This window comes from Oncorhynchus gorbuscha, linkage group LG10 (genome assembly GCF_021184085.1).
Source record: "Oncorhynchus gorbuscha isolate QuinsamMale2020 ecotype Even-year linkage group LG10, OgorEven_v1.0, whole genome shotgun sequence".
NCBI classification, from domain to species: Eukaryota; Metazoa; Chordata; class Actinopteri; order Salmoniformes; family Salmonidae; genus Oncorhynchus; species Oncorhynchus gorbuscha.
This window is the reverse complement of record NC_060182.1, coordinates 15454990-15471411: the sequence shown is the minus strand read 5'-3', so window position 1 is coordinate 15471411 and position 16422 is coordinate 15454990. Positions and strand designations below refer to the sequence as shown.

General features: G+C 43.7%; 1 protein-coding gene across 4 annotated transcripts; it reads right to left on the bottom strand.

The window, feature by feature from the left end:
- Window positions 1-1773: 1773 nt before the first annotated feature.
- On the bottom strand, window positions 1774-16298 carry LOC124045593 (glutathione hydrolase 7). 4 transcript variants are annotated; one of them, XM_046364989.1, is made up of 15 exons: window positions 16178-16298; window positions 13361-13922; window positions 12844-13070; window positions 12538-12689; window positions 12259-12376; window positions 11918-11985; window positions 11111-11184; window positions 10813-11006; window positions 10049-10136; window positions 9773-9900; window positions 7938-8026; window positions 7604-7756; window positions 4410-4527; window positions 3928-4165; window positions 1774-3784 (listed from the first exon to the last, which is right to left on the bottom strand). In XM_046364989.1, exons 2-15 carry the CDS (start codon window positions 13578-13580, stop codon window positions 3609-3611), a joined length of 2043 nt encoding a protein of 680 aa, XP_046220945.1. In that variant the 5' UTR covers window positions 13581-13922; window positions 16178-16298; the 3' UTR covers window positions 1774-3608. The 4 variants fall into 4 exon arrangements, with proteins under 4 accessions (XP_046220945.1, XP_046220946.1, XP_046220944.1 ...); XM_046364990.1 differs by lacking the exon at window positions 16178-16298 and adding an exon at window positions 16040-16177; XM_046364988.1 differs by lacking the exon at window positions 16178-16298 and adding an exon at window positions 14369-14534.
- Between the last annotated feature and the right edge of the window lie 124 nt (window positions 16299-16422).

The following is a 16422-nucleotide window of genomic DNA, read 5'->3' as shown; positions in this document are numbered from 1 at the left end:
CAACAGGACAATGACCCAACACACCTCCAGGCTGTGTAAGGGCTATTTGACCAAGAAGGAGAGTGATGGAGTGCTGCATCAGATGACCTGGTGTCCACAATCCCCCGACCTCAACCAAATTGAGATGGTTTGGGATGAGTTCGGAACACAGAGTGAAGGAAAAGCAGCCAACAAGTTCTCAGCATATGTGGGAACTCCTTCAAGACTTTTTGGATTAGCATTCCAGGTGAAGCTGGTTGAGAGAATGCCAAGAGTGTGCAAAGCTGTCATCAAGGCAAAGGGTGGCTATTTTGAAGAATCTCAAATATATATTTATTTGTTTAACACTTTGTCACGATTTCCGCCAAAGTCGGTTCCTCTCCTTGTTCGGGCGGGGTTCGGCGGTCGGCGTCACCGGCTTTCTAGCCATCGCCGCTCCATTTTTAGTATATCCATTTGTCTTGTCTTGTTTTCATACACACCTGGTTTTCATTTCCCCAATCAATCTACTTGTATTTAACCCTCTGTTTCCCATCATGTTTTGTGTGTAATTGTTTTCATGTCTAGTGATGTTCGTTTAGCGCTTTACTTTATTGTTCCATTTTTTTTTAGTGCGTTTGTTTTGTTGTGCTCCCGGTTTGAAACTACAATAAAGTGCACTTTATTTAATCATACTCTTCTCTCCTGCACCTGACTCCGCCTTCATACACATCTTGACACACTTTTTTGGTTAGTACATTCCATGTGTTATTTCATAGTTGATGTCATCACTATTATTCTACAAAGTAGAAAATAGTAAAAAATTAAATGAAAACCTTTGAATGAGTAGGTGTTCTAAAACTTTTGACCGGTCATGTATACTGAACAAAAATATAAATGCAGCATGTAAAGTGTTGGTCCTATGTTTTATGAGCTGAAATAAAAGATCACAGAAATGTTCCATATGCACAAAAATCTGTGTGTTGACATCCCTGTTAGTGAGCGTTTCTCCTTTGCCAAGATAAGATTTGAAGGAGCATGACATTGGCATGCTGACTGCAAGAATGTCCACCAGAGCTGTTGCCAGATATTTTAATGTTAATTTCTCTACCATAAGCCGCCTCCGTCGTTTCAGAGAATTTGGCAGCACGTTCAACCGGCCTCACAACGGCAGATCACGTGTAACCACGCCAGCTCAGGACCTCCACATCAGGCTTCTTTATCTGCAGGATTGTCTGAGACCTGCCACCCGGACAGCTAAGGAAACAGAGGAATATTTATGTCTGTAATGAAGCCTTTTAGTGTGGAAAGACTCATTCTGATTGGCTGGGCTTGGCTCACAAGTTGGAGGCCCTATTCCCTCCCAGGCCCACCCATGGCTGTGCCCCTGCCCAGTCATGTTAAATCCATAGATTTGTGCTTAAAACATTTATTTAAATTGATGTATTTCCTTATATGAACTGTAACTCAGTAAAATCATTGAAATTGTTGCGTACAGCTCAGCTCCCTTATCATACTTTTTTATATTGAATTCTACACTTGTGTAGGGCTTGCAAGTTAAGCATTTCACTGTACTTGTGCATATGACAAATAAATCCTGAACTTAAAAGATTTTCACTGGGTTCCTAGTTTATGACTTCTCACATTTGTTCGAAATTTTAAATAATTTGAACCACATGTTTAAATGTGATATTGATACACCCATTTGATTACCTTTATATTTTATATTTTGATAATACATTTAATGACAGTTCAGTATGTCTAAAAATATAATTCATTTAAAAAACATAGTAACAGTAACTCCATCCTTATATAGACATTTCTGTGTAAACATATTTATTCCAGAACTGGGCCCTCCTATACAGTGTTTCTTCCAGTGTCAATTCTTACTTTTCAATACAAAGTACATCATGCGTAGCGTATACAAACAACCTTGTTACTGTGCAAACAAGTGGACGTTAAAATTTAAGACAAAGGAGAAGGCAAACAGCATCACAGAAAACAGAGCCCATGTATAGGCCAGTCATTGCTCAACAAAAGAGAAAATAAAATATGCTTTTTATTTAATGCTTCATAATGGCATCAATGACTATAATAATAATAATATAATATATCATGGTTATTGGCATTTTGAAATTAGATTGAAAACAGCCACATCTATTGAGGTATTAGCACAATGGTCAGTTAATCAACTGAGGCTAGGGAGAAGAATTGGCCTGTGGTAGCATTTTGGAATACAAAGGGAGAGTCTTTTCATACGTGCTATAATAAATAGCCCATTGACACAGCAATATGGGCACAAAGACTAATGTCTACCGTTTCAATAAAATACAATAATCATTCAATATATTAAAAAGTAAATCAGATAGCGCAAGTGTTGTCTCAAGAGAAAAAACATCTGTGCAAATGACAAAGTATAAGCAAAATATGCTAATATAAATAGACAAAACCATTGTACGAGCAATTGTTCATAACCTGGTCACTCTGACCATTCATTCTAAAAATATCCTTTCTAAAAAAAAAAATTTGCAATAAGCTTTTAAACTACTCCCTTTCCAGTCATTACCCCAGAACACCTAAAATAATACTACATTATTTAAACCCATTAGTACTAGCAATAAATAACATTCAATATTGAAGTGAGGACGGACGACATTCACGTGAAGAGTAGTGTGCGGTATCCACTCTTTTTTGAGATAAGAATATGATCTCTATTCTTTACAAAATGGCATCTAGTAACCTAGTGATTGTTCGTAACAGGTTAGATATCTACAAGCTACTACACCTTTAAACTCAAGCCACAAGAATCCGATTAAGGACAGTCACTGACTCAGTCACTGACTCACTGCCCATACAAATGCACACACAGTAAACAGGTGGTCTAAGCATAAATCAAGGTGTGTCAGTATGTGACTAGCCAACTCCTGAGTGTTCACAAGGGAAGATAATGGAACTGAGCAGATCAAACCCATCTGATTTTATATGCACTGGCATTCGCCGGCATTTTGAACGAGTGGAAGTATAACAACAGGCAGGGGGGGATGCTCAGCTAAGTTAAATGGGCCACTGAGGAGAATGTAGACGTAAGCATGCCATCTGTGTGTGTTATGTGTGCAAAGGAATGAATGCGTGCGTATGTAGTTATTGTGTGTGTGTGTGTGTGTGTGTGTGTGTGTGGTGGAAGGAGCCATTTAAGTTTCCGTCATCTCAAGTATGTGTGAGCATAGTCCTATCCCAGTGGATTTACAGTGAAATGTGCCTGGCAAAAGACAACCGAAAACACACAGCATGCTACACCCCATGTGAGTAGGAGGGTATAACACGTTTCAAAGACTCAATACACATTTCTCCAGGACACCCAAAGACTGCTCCACGCCCCTCCATTTCCTGCACCTCTACTCCTCTTCTTAATATCCCTTCGTATCCCTCCTTCATACCTGTCCATAATAATTCTGTTTGTATCAGTCCCTTTGGGAATATCAGCCCTTTGGTGGAATATCAGCCCTTTCGAGCATCATTTTCCTCCAAAATACTGGCCTCATATATAGACATTTGTCCTTCATACTCCTCAAAACCCTCTGCGTCCCTTTTGGATCCCTCACCCCTACACCCTCTCCCTGTCACTCACCCAACCCTGTCATAAAGGAAGGCTAGGGCATGTTCATGGACATGGTGAGGGCCGAGGCGTCTGCACTACGCGGGTCCTTCACCCCGATGATGAGGTCATTGGTCCTCCTGGTGCCCTCCACCAATGAGAGGACGTCTACCCTCTGCACCTGGTGACCTTTGAACTGCAGCACTTCCACATCCTCCTCCAGGAACTCAGCTGAAAGAGGGAAAGAAGTGAGGGAAGGAATAAAGATGAAAAACAAGTTTAGTGTTTAGACATACAGTATATGAATGGATATGTGATTATTTGTGGATGAAACAGAGACAAAGTTAGAAACTATTTCCGAAGGCCATACTCACAGTCCACCAAGAGAGTGTCGGGTTGCAACTGTGGGTGAAGTCTACCATACGCCAAACTATCACTCAGGTTTTTACGAGAGGACAGGACATTCATCAACACCTGGGTGATGCCACTGAGGGCCCGGTCCCCGTTGGAGGATCCCAGGGCCACATAGGTGCCACACAAACCCAGGCGAGGCCTCACTGCCGTGGGCACCAGGAAGGACAGGGGCCTCTTACCAGGCTGGATGACATTATGCTGCAGACAGACAGCAGAGAGAGGGTTATTCATATTCCCATTAACTGGTGGTTTAGATCAAGGTTTCCCAAACTCAGTCCTGGCCTGAGAGCACGTTTTGGTTTTTGCCCTAGCACTACACAGCTGATTGACATAATCAACCCATCATGAGGGGGGCAGGACCGAGTTTGGGAAACCCTGGCATTGATTGATTAAATCCAAGTCAAAGATAAAAACCAGTCCATTATATGACAGGCAGTGGTACCGGGTTCGGAGGCTGAGAGGTTTGGGTCTTGTTGGACCATGAGAAGTCCAGGATCTGGCTGTTCAACAGGATCCCAGACGGTGTCACTATCCTACTGCCAAACGGACGGTTCAAGGAGCTAAAGGGAGATTGCAGAGAACACCAACCGTCTTACAATCATCAAATATGTATAGTCAACAACTGCAATAACATTTACAGTAATAGATCAAACATATTACACAGTCCTCTTTTTCTGAACAAAGCACACAGCATCTGAATACAATCATGACTATTTGGCTGATATTGGACCGAATCCTAACCCGAGTTACACATAAGCAACTTGACTCAAACCCAAGGGTGGAAAAAGTACCCAATTCTCATACTTGAGTAAAAGTAAAGATACCTTAATAGAAAATGACTCAAGTAAAAGTGAAAGTCACACAGTAAAATACTACTTGAGTAAAAGTATCTGGTTTTAAATGTATTTAAGTATTACAAGTACATGTAATCACTAAAATATACTTAAGTATCAAAAGTAAAAGTATAAATCATCTCAAATTCTTTATATTTAGCAAACCATTTACAGACCGCCAGGGGGACACTAACACTCAGACATCATTTACAAACTAAGCATTTGTCTTAAGTGAGTCTGCCAGATCAGAGGCAGTAGGGATGACCAGAGATGTTCTCTGTTAAGTGAGTCTGCCAGATCAGAGGCAGTAGGGATGACCAGGGATGTTCTCTGTTTAGTGAGTCTGCCAGATCAGAGGCAGTAGGGATGACCAGGGATGTTCTCTGTTAAGTGAGTCTGCCAGATCAGAGGCAGTAGGGATGTTCTCGGTTTAGTGAGTCTGCCAGATCAGAGGCAGTAGGGATGACCGGGGATGTTCTCTGTTTAGTGAGTCTGCCAGGTCAGAGGCAGTAGGGATGACCAGGGATGTTCTCTGTTTAGTGAGTCTGCCAGATCAGAGGCAGTAGGGATGACCGGGGATGTTCTCTGTTTAGTGAGTCTGCCAGATCAGAGGCAGTAGGAATGACCAGGGATGTTCTCTGTTTAGTGAGTCTGCCAGATCAGAGGCAGTAGGGATGTTCTCTGTTTAGTGAGTCTGCCAGATCAGAGGCAGTAGGGATGACCAGGGATGTTCTCTGTTAAGTGAGTCTGCCAGATCAGAGGCAGTAGTGATGTTCTCTGTTTAGTGAGTCTGCCAGATCAGAGGCAGTAGGGATGACCAGGTATGTTCTCTGTTTAGTGAGTCTGCCAGATCAGAGGCAGTAGGGATGACCAGGGATGTTCTCTGTTAAGTGAGTCTGCCAGATCAGAGGCAGTAGGGATGACCAGGGATGTTCTCTGTTTAGTGAGTCTGCCAGATCAGAGGCAGTAGGGATGACCAGGGATGTTCTCTGTTAAGTGAGTCTGCCAGATCAGAGGCAGTAGGAATGACCAGGGATGTTCTCTGTTGAGTGAGTCTGCCAGATCAGAGGCAGTAGGGATGACCAGGGATGTTCTCTGTTTAGTGAGTCTGCCAGATCAGAGGCAGTAGGGATGTTCTCTGTTTAGTGAGTCTGCCAGATCAGAGGCAGTAGGGATGACCAGGGATGTTCTCTGTTTAGTGAGTCTGCCAGATCAGAGGCAGTAGGGATGACCAGGGATGTTCTCTGTTAAGTGAGTCTGCCAGATCAGAGGCAGTAGGGATGACCAGGGATGTTCTCTGTTTAGTGAGTCTGCCAGATCAGAGGCAGTAGGGATGACCAGGGATGTTCTCTGTTAAGTGAGTCTGCCAGATCAGAGGCAGTAGGGATGTTCTCTGTTTAGTGAGTCTGCCAGATCAGAGGCAGTAGGGATGACCAGGTATGTTTTCTGTTTGCCAGATCAGAGGCAGTAGGGATGACCAGGGATGTTCTCTGCCAGAGTCTGCCAGATCAGAGGCAGTAGGGATGACCAGGGATGTTCTCTGTTAAGTGAGTCTGCCAGATCAGAGGCAGTAGGGATGTTCTCTGTTTAGTGAGTCTGCCAGATCAGAGGCAGTAGGGATGTTCTCTGTTAAGTGAGTCTGCCAGATCAGAGGCAGTAGGGATGACCAGGGATGTTCTCTGTTAAGTGAGTCTGCCAGATCAGATGCAGTAGGGATGTTCTCTGTTAAGTGAGTCTGCCAGATCAGATGCAGTAGGGATGTTCTCTGTTAAGTGAGTCTGCCAGATCAGAGGCAGTAGGGATGACCAGGGATGTTCTCTGTTAAGTGAGTCTGCCAGATCAGATGCAGTAGGGATGTTCTCTGTTAAGTGAGTCTGCCAGATCAGATGCAGTAGGGATGTTCTCTGTTAAGTGAGTCTGCCAGATCAGAGGCAGTAGGGATGACCAGGGATGTTCTCTGTTAAGTGAGTCTGCCAGATCAGAGGCAGTAGGGATGACCAGGGATGTTCTCTGTTAAGTGAGTCTGCCAGATCAGATGCAGTAGGGATGTTCTCTGTTAAGTGAGTCTGCCAGATCAGATGCAGTAGGGATGTTCTCTGTTAAGTGAGTCTGCCAGATCAGATGCAGTAGGGATGTTCACTGTTAAGTGAGTCTGCCAGATCAGAGGCAGTAGGGATGACCAGGGACGTCATTAGACATGTACTATTTACATTTGGAATGCTTAGCAGGACTTTTGGAAGTCAGGGAAAATGTAGTAGTAAAAAAGTACATTATTGTCTTTAGGAATGTCGTGGAGTAAAAGTAATCAAAAATATAAATAGTAAAGTAAAGTACAGATACCCCCAAAAAACAACTTAAGAGGTACTTTAATTTTATTTTTACTTAAGAGGTACTTATTTTTACTTAAGAGGTACTTTTATTTTTATTTAAGAGGTACTTTTATTTTTACTTAAGTACTTCACTCCATTGAACAAACCTTCAAAGTCCAGGATTATTAACTCAATAGATAGGAACAAACATTTTTGATTAATAATGTCTGAGGTTAAAGGGATACTTTGGTATTTTGGCAATGAAGCCCTTTATCTACTGACCCAGAGTCAGATGAAGCCCTTTATCTACTGATCCTGAGTCAGATGAAGCCCTTTATCTACTTCCCCTAAATCAGATGAACTCATGGATATGATGTTTACGTCTCTGTGTGCAGTATGAAGGAAGTTAGAGGTAGTTTTGTGAGCCAACGCTAACTAGCATTGACGCAATGACTGGAAGTCTATGGTATCTGCTAGCATGTTTCTTGGTATACCTCATGACGGAGACAATGAAGTCGTCAGGCCCCATAACCATGACCTGACTGGCCACGGCGCCCTCCTCCAGGGCGTATGAGGGCGTGTAGTGACCCGGGGGGAATGCCTGGGAATCATTGATCATCTGGCGGAGCAGCACTGCCTGGGACTTACTGGAGGACCACAGGTATCACGACAGGGGGTCAAGGAATCAACAGGTTAGCCAGCTTTATGATGGTTCAAAACATCGCACAGGTCTGATGTTCACGCTTCACACTGATTCATGTCTCAATCATCTTATTTTGTTTGATCAAAGTGTCTGATGATGTATTGTGTTGATCAAGAAGAACCTACCTGAGCATCTGTGTGACCATGTCTGAGATGGAAGAGTCATACATGGGGTCTCCCAGCCCACTGGCCAGGGCCACAGCAATCTTCAGAGACTGGACAGAGACATTGGTAAGTGACAATGACAGAAGTAGCCATGCTTTACAGATGCAGTACAGTTGTGGCCAAAAGTTTTGAGAATGACACAAATATTAATTTCCACAGTTTGCTGCTTTAGTGTCTTTAGATATTTTTGTCAGATGTTACTATGGAATACTGAAGTATAATTACAAGCATTTCATAAATGTCAAAGGCTTTTATTGACAATTACATGAAGTTGATGCAAAGAGTCAATATTTGCAGTGTTGACCCTTCTCTTTCAAGACCTCTGCAATCCGCCCTGCCATGCTGTCAATTAACTTCAGGGCCACATCCTGACTGATGGCAGCCCATTCTTGCATAATCAATGCTTGGAGTTGGTCAGAATTTGTGGGTTTTTGTTTGTCCACCCGCCTCTTGAGGATTGACCACAAGTTCTCAATGGGATTAAGGTCTGGGGAGTTTCCTGGCCATGGACCCAAAATATCTATGTTTTGTTCCCCGAGCTACTTAGTTATCACTTTTGCCTTGCGGCAAGGTGTTCCATCATGCTGGAAAAGGCATGGATGGTTGGGAGAAGTTGCTCTCGGAGGATGTGTTGGTGCCATTCTTTATTCATGGCTGTGTTCTTAGGCAAAATTGTGAGTGAGCCCACTCCCTTGGCCGAGAAGCAACCCCACACATGAATAGCCTCAGGATGCTTTACTGTTGGTATGACACAGGACTGATGGTGACACAGGACTGATGGTAGCACTTACCTTGTCTTCTCCAGAGACAAGCTTTTTTACGGATGCCCCAAACAATCGGAAAGGGGATTCATCAGAGAAAATGACTTTACCCCAGTCCTCAGCAGTCCAATCCCTGTACCTTTTGCAGAATATCAGTCTGTCCCTGATGTTTTTCCTGGAGAGAAGTGGCTTCTTTGCTGCCCTTCTTGACACCAGGCCATCCTCCAAAAGTCTTCGCCTCACGGTGCGTGCAGATGCACTCACACCTGCCTGCTGCCATTCCTGAGCAAGCTCTGTAGTGGTGGTGCCCCGATCCCGCAGCTGAATCAACTTTAGGAGATGGTCCTGGCGCTTGCTGGACTTTCTTGGGCACCCTGAAGCCTTCTTCACAACAATTGAACCACTCTCCTTGAAGTTCTTGATGATCCGATTTAGGTGCAATCTTACTGGCAGCAATATCCTTGCCTGTGAAGCCCTTTTTGTGCAAAACAATGATGACGGCACGTGTTTCCTTGCAGGTAACCATGATCGACAGAGGAAGAACAATGATTCCAAGCACCACCCTCCTTTTAAAGCTTCCTGTCTGTTATTCGAACTCAATCATCATGACAGAGTGATCTCCAGCCTTGTCCTCGTCAACACTCACACCTGTGTTAACGAGAGAATCACTGACATGATGTCAGCTGGTCTGTTTGTGGCAGGGCTGAAATGCAGTGGATTTTTTTGGGGGGGATTCAGTTCATTTGCATGGCAAAGAGGGACTTTGCAATTCATCTGATCACTCTTCATCACATTCTGGAGTATATGCAAATGGCCATTATACAAACTGAGGCAGCAGACTTTGTGAATATTAATATTTGTATCATTCTCAAAACTTTTGGCCACGACTGTACATGCTGTAGACACCACAGTATACAGGGTTAACATTTACTATAGGATGCATGTAGTAATCAACAACTATTACGGATGAACTCAATGATCAGGTTGACAACCAAGTATTTTCATCAGTCATGTAAATGAAATCGGGCAAAGTACCTCAGCAATCCAGTGGTAGGTGCTGTTGCGCGGGACCTGGCTGGTGATGTTGTAGCCTTCCAGAATGTTCAGAGCTGTGATCAGAGCTGCTCCTGCACTGGGGGCTGGGGCTGCCATCACATGGTGCCCTACACAACATCAACAACAGAGAAATGGATGCATTTAGCCGCAAGGTTGCAGGTTCAAATATCACATCTGGCAAGAATTGGGAGCGAGGATGCATCATCACAATATAATCGTGAAAAGATATTTGTTCAAAGGGAACCTTATATTTACCCTGATAGAAACTCTCAGCTGGCTGCTGTAGGACAGTGGTGTAATTCCCAAAGTCCTCCTCAGAGAGAACTCCTCCTCTGGCTTGCACCTGTTAGAAAATACATGATTAAAAACCTGATTATAAACTGGGTGTTTCAAGACTTGAATGATGATTGTCTGACAGATGTGGTATATCAGACCGTATACCAAGGGTATGACAAAACGTGTATTTTTACTGCTCTCATTTATTTGTACTGCTCTAATTATGTTGGTAATCACCTTATAATAGCAATAAGGCACATCAGGGGTTTGAGGTATATGGCCAAAATACCGTGGCTAATGGCTGTTTTCAGGTACTCCGCGTTGCATCGTGCTTAAGAACAGCCCTTAGACGTGGTATATTGGCCATACACCCCACCCCCTTGGGCCTTATCACTTAAATACATGAAACACATGATAATACCTTTCCATTCTGGCAAGAGTTGTGCTGATGGAATAAAGCTGACTAGATCGCTATGAATAAGGAATAACCAAGAGACTTCACGAGAAGCCGTATCTTTTGGAGCAGGATGAAGTTACCCCTGATACACTGATCCAGGGACAGTGTTACGCTTACCCCTCCTAATGGTTAAGGTTAGGATTTAGAGAAGGTAAGCTGATCCTAGAGATGTCCCTAAGTGCTACGTCTACCCAGAGCATATATTTTAAAGTGGAGCCAATACAGTATTTATGAGTGCTTATACAATGCCAGAGGCTGATGGCTGGGAGACGGAGGAGCTGCTTACTGCGGCTGCCATTTCCTGGGTCAGGTTTCCACTGTAGAACTCTGCAATCCCATTGGCTGCCACAGCGTCCAAGATGGCGGCCAGGTCGGGTCGTCGGGAGAACAGGCCGGAGAGGGGAGGCTGACCATTGGGGAGAAACAGGGCACGGAAAGCCTCCGACACATTCTTGTCCTTGACCTTGGCCAGGGCCTCAGCTAGAGAGAAGGGGGGATCCAGAGTAGGATGAAGTTGCCCCTAGACACTGATCTAAGGAGCACCGATGCATATGTTTAGCATAATATCAATTCCTCATGCTTACCCAGGTCATGTGTAACATTGAAACCACTTCTGGCCACATCTGCTGCCATGGAGACTACATCCTTCCAAGGCATTCTGTGAAAAAATGCAAAAATATCCGTTTGGATTGTGTTATCATTACATTTTATGTCCTAAATCTGTAATCAAATATGGTTTAACAGACATTTGTATCCAAAGCCACTTACAGAGGTAGGATCTTAATTTGATCCATTTTGCTACAGCAGAAAAATTATTCTACAGCAACAAGAAATGTGAATTATTATGTGAATGATAATTAAATGGACATTTCTGTAGCGGGTGATTAATTTTTCGCTAGGACAAATCAACTCTGAAATTTCAAAATGGAAATCACAAACTTTAGAAGCGTTTTTAAGACTCAAATACACTATAAGTTTGCATTTCCTGCTGTGTACAAAAATGATCAGCAAAAAAAGAGTGATCAAATTAAGATACAACATTTGTGCGTAGCTATATTTAGTGTATGTAGACAACATTGTAATCAAACCCACAGCTTTGTTCAACACTGCACCCCACTGCTCCAACTGAGCCACGATAATGACCATGTATCACTGGAGTAATTATAGCTCCACTGTACAGGAGATGGACTAAGAGTCCCCTTGTTCAAGGCTGATGCAGAGAATAACACTCTACTCCTGATTAACCCAATCAAAGGCTCGGGACTGTCTGTGTGCACTAAACTGGAGCAAGCAGACATCCAGAGCCTAATAAACCTTGTGGAATTTAACTGGGGCTAGTGAGCTTCAATGCTCTAAGACAAAGTGACTTCATCAGTGATAAAAAGCTTTACCTTCCGTAAAGCTGGTGGGCCTGGTGCATACCACTGAGCATGCCCGGAACTCCAACCATCAGGCCAGGCTGGAACAGAGATAGTGAACATTTCCCGTGACTACAAATACCAGAACTCCAGGCTGACACAACACTTGACCTTTAGCTGTAGACTAAGGCCGTGTTCGAGAGCATCATAAAGATTGCCGGCCACTGCCGACTGACTGATCTACAAATCACCTTGCATCATAAGTAACGACGCAATATTTTTTGTAGATCAGACATGTCAGTCACAATTTACCCATGGTACATTCTGGTTTTGATGCTCTCAAGCATGGCCTGAGGTTATGATGAGACTCTTACCTTGAGCTCCAGGTTGGTCTGTAACATGTCCTCCAGGATGGCAGAGGGCGCTGTCTCACTGAAGTCTATGACCCTGCTCTCGTTCCTACGGATGTCATGCACTAGCATCACGCCTCCACTGCAAATAACAAAGAGCCGTGTTGTTCAAAAGCAATAAGCACATCCTCTTCTTGCAGATCTAGGGGGACATAACTCACACTTTGATTAGGATCCACCTACTAATCCTATTGACTATCTATTGCTGGTGATGACCTGCTGGTGTGATGTGTGAAGACTCACCCGCCGATGCCGGAGGTGTGTGGGTGTATGATGCCCAGGCAGAGAGCAGCAGCGATGGCAGCATCCACACTGGAGCCTTGCTTCTCCAGGGCCTCGAAGCCCAGAGATGTACACTGGGCCACGTCAGTCACCACCGCCCCCTGGTTAAAGATCTGACACACAGGGAAGAGGAGAGGGAATACACTTAGATTGGGGGAGGGAATGAGGGTGGAGAGAGGATGGGACAGGATGGAGAGACAGAGAGATGGGTCGAGGGTAAAGAGAGGAAGATGGGCGGAAGACAGACACACACACCCACACACACACCTGTGGGTCTCCGAAGTAGATCTGCATGATGAGAGCAATAGTGACTCCTGTGGCAAAGGTGAGGCAGGCTGTGATGATGACAGTGAGGCCATCTCTCTGGCAGGCACAGCCCTCGGCTAAGGGGTCTCTGGTGGTCTCCCGCAGGGGTGTGATGTCATGGCTGGCCAGGTCAGAGGCGGAGGACGGGAGACGCTGTAGACGGGCTGACTTCAGAAACAGGTCTGGGTCTAGAACATTGGGGTCAGAGGTCAATGCAATTCAGGAAGTGTTTAATGGGCATGAAGGGAAATAGGCAGGCAGCAGTTGCCAGAATAAGTACAACCAGACCCATATCTTTATATCTAAATACTGTATATGGCTCTGAGTACAACAACATATTGAACATCATACATGACTGTCTGGCAGACAAGGAAGGTAAAGGAGATGTCACTGCTATGACAGTGTTATCTAGACCTTATAACGGATGGTTTGGTTAATCACCACCTTGTTGTCTGCTATGTATCCACCGGTCTCTTACCTGTGTCTTGCTCGCTAAGGAAGTTGTCATCATCTTTTCGTGATTTGAGAGTGTTTTCCCCGGAAACCACGTCATCCTCGGGTAACCGGGGGAAGCTGGTAATGCTCATGTAGTCCACCGGTGAGTAGGCACTTCCCAGGGTCGTCTCCAGGCTCGGGTCTTTCTCCGTCATGGTGCCGCTGGAGTACCCAGCCACGGCATCGTTGGCAGGGTTATACATGGCGATGGTTCAGTTAAGACAACTAATGAATAGAGGAGTCAGCACAACCTGAGCTCTTCTCTCTTGTTAACTTACAGCATCCACTGATGATGTTGTTTAGCAGACTTCAGGATGAATTGTCTTCAGTTTTGCCTTTTGACTTCACACGAGGTAGCCATGTAGCCTTAACCTGGTGTGTTAAAATGTTGCAATTAGTTATGCTATTGGTCTGCAAGAATACACTTGTTATTGGTCCGTTGTAACAATGTTGCACTTGATCCGTAACATTGTTGTTTGGCTCCCTCTAGGTCTAGGAGGTGATGCGGCAATTATTCATAGCCTATCCGATTCCATTCGTATGACCTGTGGAAAGATCAAACGCATCGAATATCATTCATAGTTGAAAATAAAGCCAACACTACATGCATAACTTAATAGATTGAGTATTAAAACAGTAGGCCAAATACATAGCCCCCTATGAATATTAGGCTACCAATAGTCTATGCTTCCACCGTGAAAGTGGTCGTGAAACACATCAGCTATATGCGGCAAATATCTACCTAGGCCTACAACCACAAAACCCGCGTAATGTGGTTATTAGATCAAATGTGTCAGAATTGATCGCGTCAGCTGCTCCCTGAGAGGGTTGTTGTTATCTCCTTGTTGATTTTCCAGCCTACTCTTCGAGATGCAACCTACATAGGCTACAGCCTACACCGCTGGCTTCCATAAATTGACGCATCGCTAAGGTTGCCCCCCCTTTGCGACGGAATATTCTTTGCAGTAAAACAAAATTGTGAAATTCTTACCATTTGAGACAGACAACTGTATTCAAGCATCAACCAATTCCGATAGGACGTTCTTGTAGAATTTATAAAGGAAGGAAGGAAGAACATTAGGGCTTTCCTGTAGCCATCTCCAGATAGAGAGCAGGGGCGTATTCATTACGCAGTCAATATAAAAACGTTATACAAACGTTAGGTTGCAAAACGTTTCCTAAACGTTTTTTTAAACGGAAGCGAACGAAACGGGGCGGGAACTACCTGAATTCGTCCAATAGAAACTCTCATTTTTGTTGCAAAACGTTGCAACTGTTTGGACTAATCATTACACCCAATATGTGCTATCAGAGAGGAAGAAGCGAGATGGGGTTACTTCGCCTAAAATCTGTTCACGAAAATAAGACTATGGAGTGAGGCATTTTTTTGTGGAGGTCACTAGTTAGGTTTCCGTCCAATCAAATAAATTGTGATTTGAATTGGCGACACATTTTCGAGTTAGCACCTTGCAGATACTGTAGGCTCTGCAGGTAGGCTAGTCTACATGATGAGATTACTATGGATAAGAGCAAGAATATCTGTAATTGTCAAACATCAATAATAAACATGTCACCAGATTAAGACCCTCGATATTTTTGGGAAAGGAGCATCAAGCTCATCACCGTGCACTTTCACCACCATGTGAAGTTTATCATATTTATTTCATATGTAGCCTAATAAACGGCAAGGTGTGACGAGTCTTAGTGAGTGGACCACAAACTATGTCATGGTGGGTTTCCAAGTTTACGTGATCAGAGGCGCAAATCGCAACTTGCGTTTAAGAAGTGGGGTTGGGGGGCATAATTTATTATTATTATTATTTTAAAATGTATCCAGCAGGATAAACACTCTAAACAGCCAACCCCACCGCTCCGAGGTATCAGAGCGGACCTAAAGCACACCGTTGCATCGTTTTGTATCACATTCCAATTATAAAACTGGGGGGGTCAGAAATGCCATTTCAGAACTGTCCCCAGAGAAAGTTGCGCCCCAGCTTTACATGATAGTTATTATATCCATATCTGAGCCTAATGGCGTTTCCACCATCCTTTCTCACATAATTAATTTTACCAAAGATCTCCCACATGTCGAACGAACAAATGAGCTGTCTGCAATTATAACATTGTACGGTAACTTCCTGTTTCATTTTTTTTTAATAGGCTACAATATATCTTTTTTTACTCACATAAAAACTGGATGGAACGTGGTTATTGAGTGTTAAATTTGGTCAACAAAAATGTAATTGCTCAATTGATATATGAGGCTTATTTGTTACAAATGTACTGATATACCCTAAATTGACGCACATGGCATTTTGGCAACTTTGAAAAATACTACTTTATATCAGAGTTGTGCCAATCGTTACCATGCTTATCTGCCCTCTCATTGGCTAGAATGGTCCCACCTGATCTCGCCTTCTCCTACCTGCCTTCCATCTTTGAGGACGTGTATTTCCATTGTTAAATAAAAGTGGTCACTCAGTTATCTTGTCAATATAATAGATGATCTTCGGTGATATGTAAAATCAGTGACATAACGATAGGAAATGGTCACATGGTCACCACTGAAGGTAAGCCTACAGGTCACACAATGAGATGTGGTAGCCCACAGTTGTTGATCCTAAAATACAATATGGTCTCAACTTGAGACGGCAGGACTCACCTGCAATCAAACTGTTGGAATCTTACAGTCGGTGAACAAACACAGATCTCGTTGAAAACGTAACATGTAGGTATATTTACATGTAGCCTACAACACCCCATAAAAAAAACAGAAATAGGTATCTGGTTTAGCATTTACCTGAGACTGTGCTTCCTGAAGGGGAAGTGGTGTTGTCTCTTTACTGGAGTTGCAGAACACGTTTTAGGAGGGCGTGCTCTAGCAGATTACTGAAAGGATAGGAAACCTGAGGTTGGACAGACCGGCTCTCTCTCTCTGTGTTTATAGGCTACACCACCCTGCAGCTCAAGGAAATAGAATTAGGGCCACTTTCCACTACACTACTTTGATGACACAAACTAGGCCCAGGAGAGATACTTGTGTAA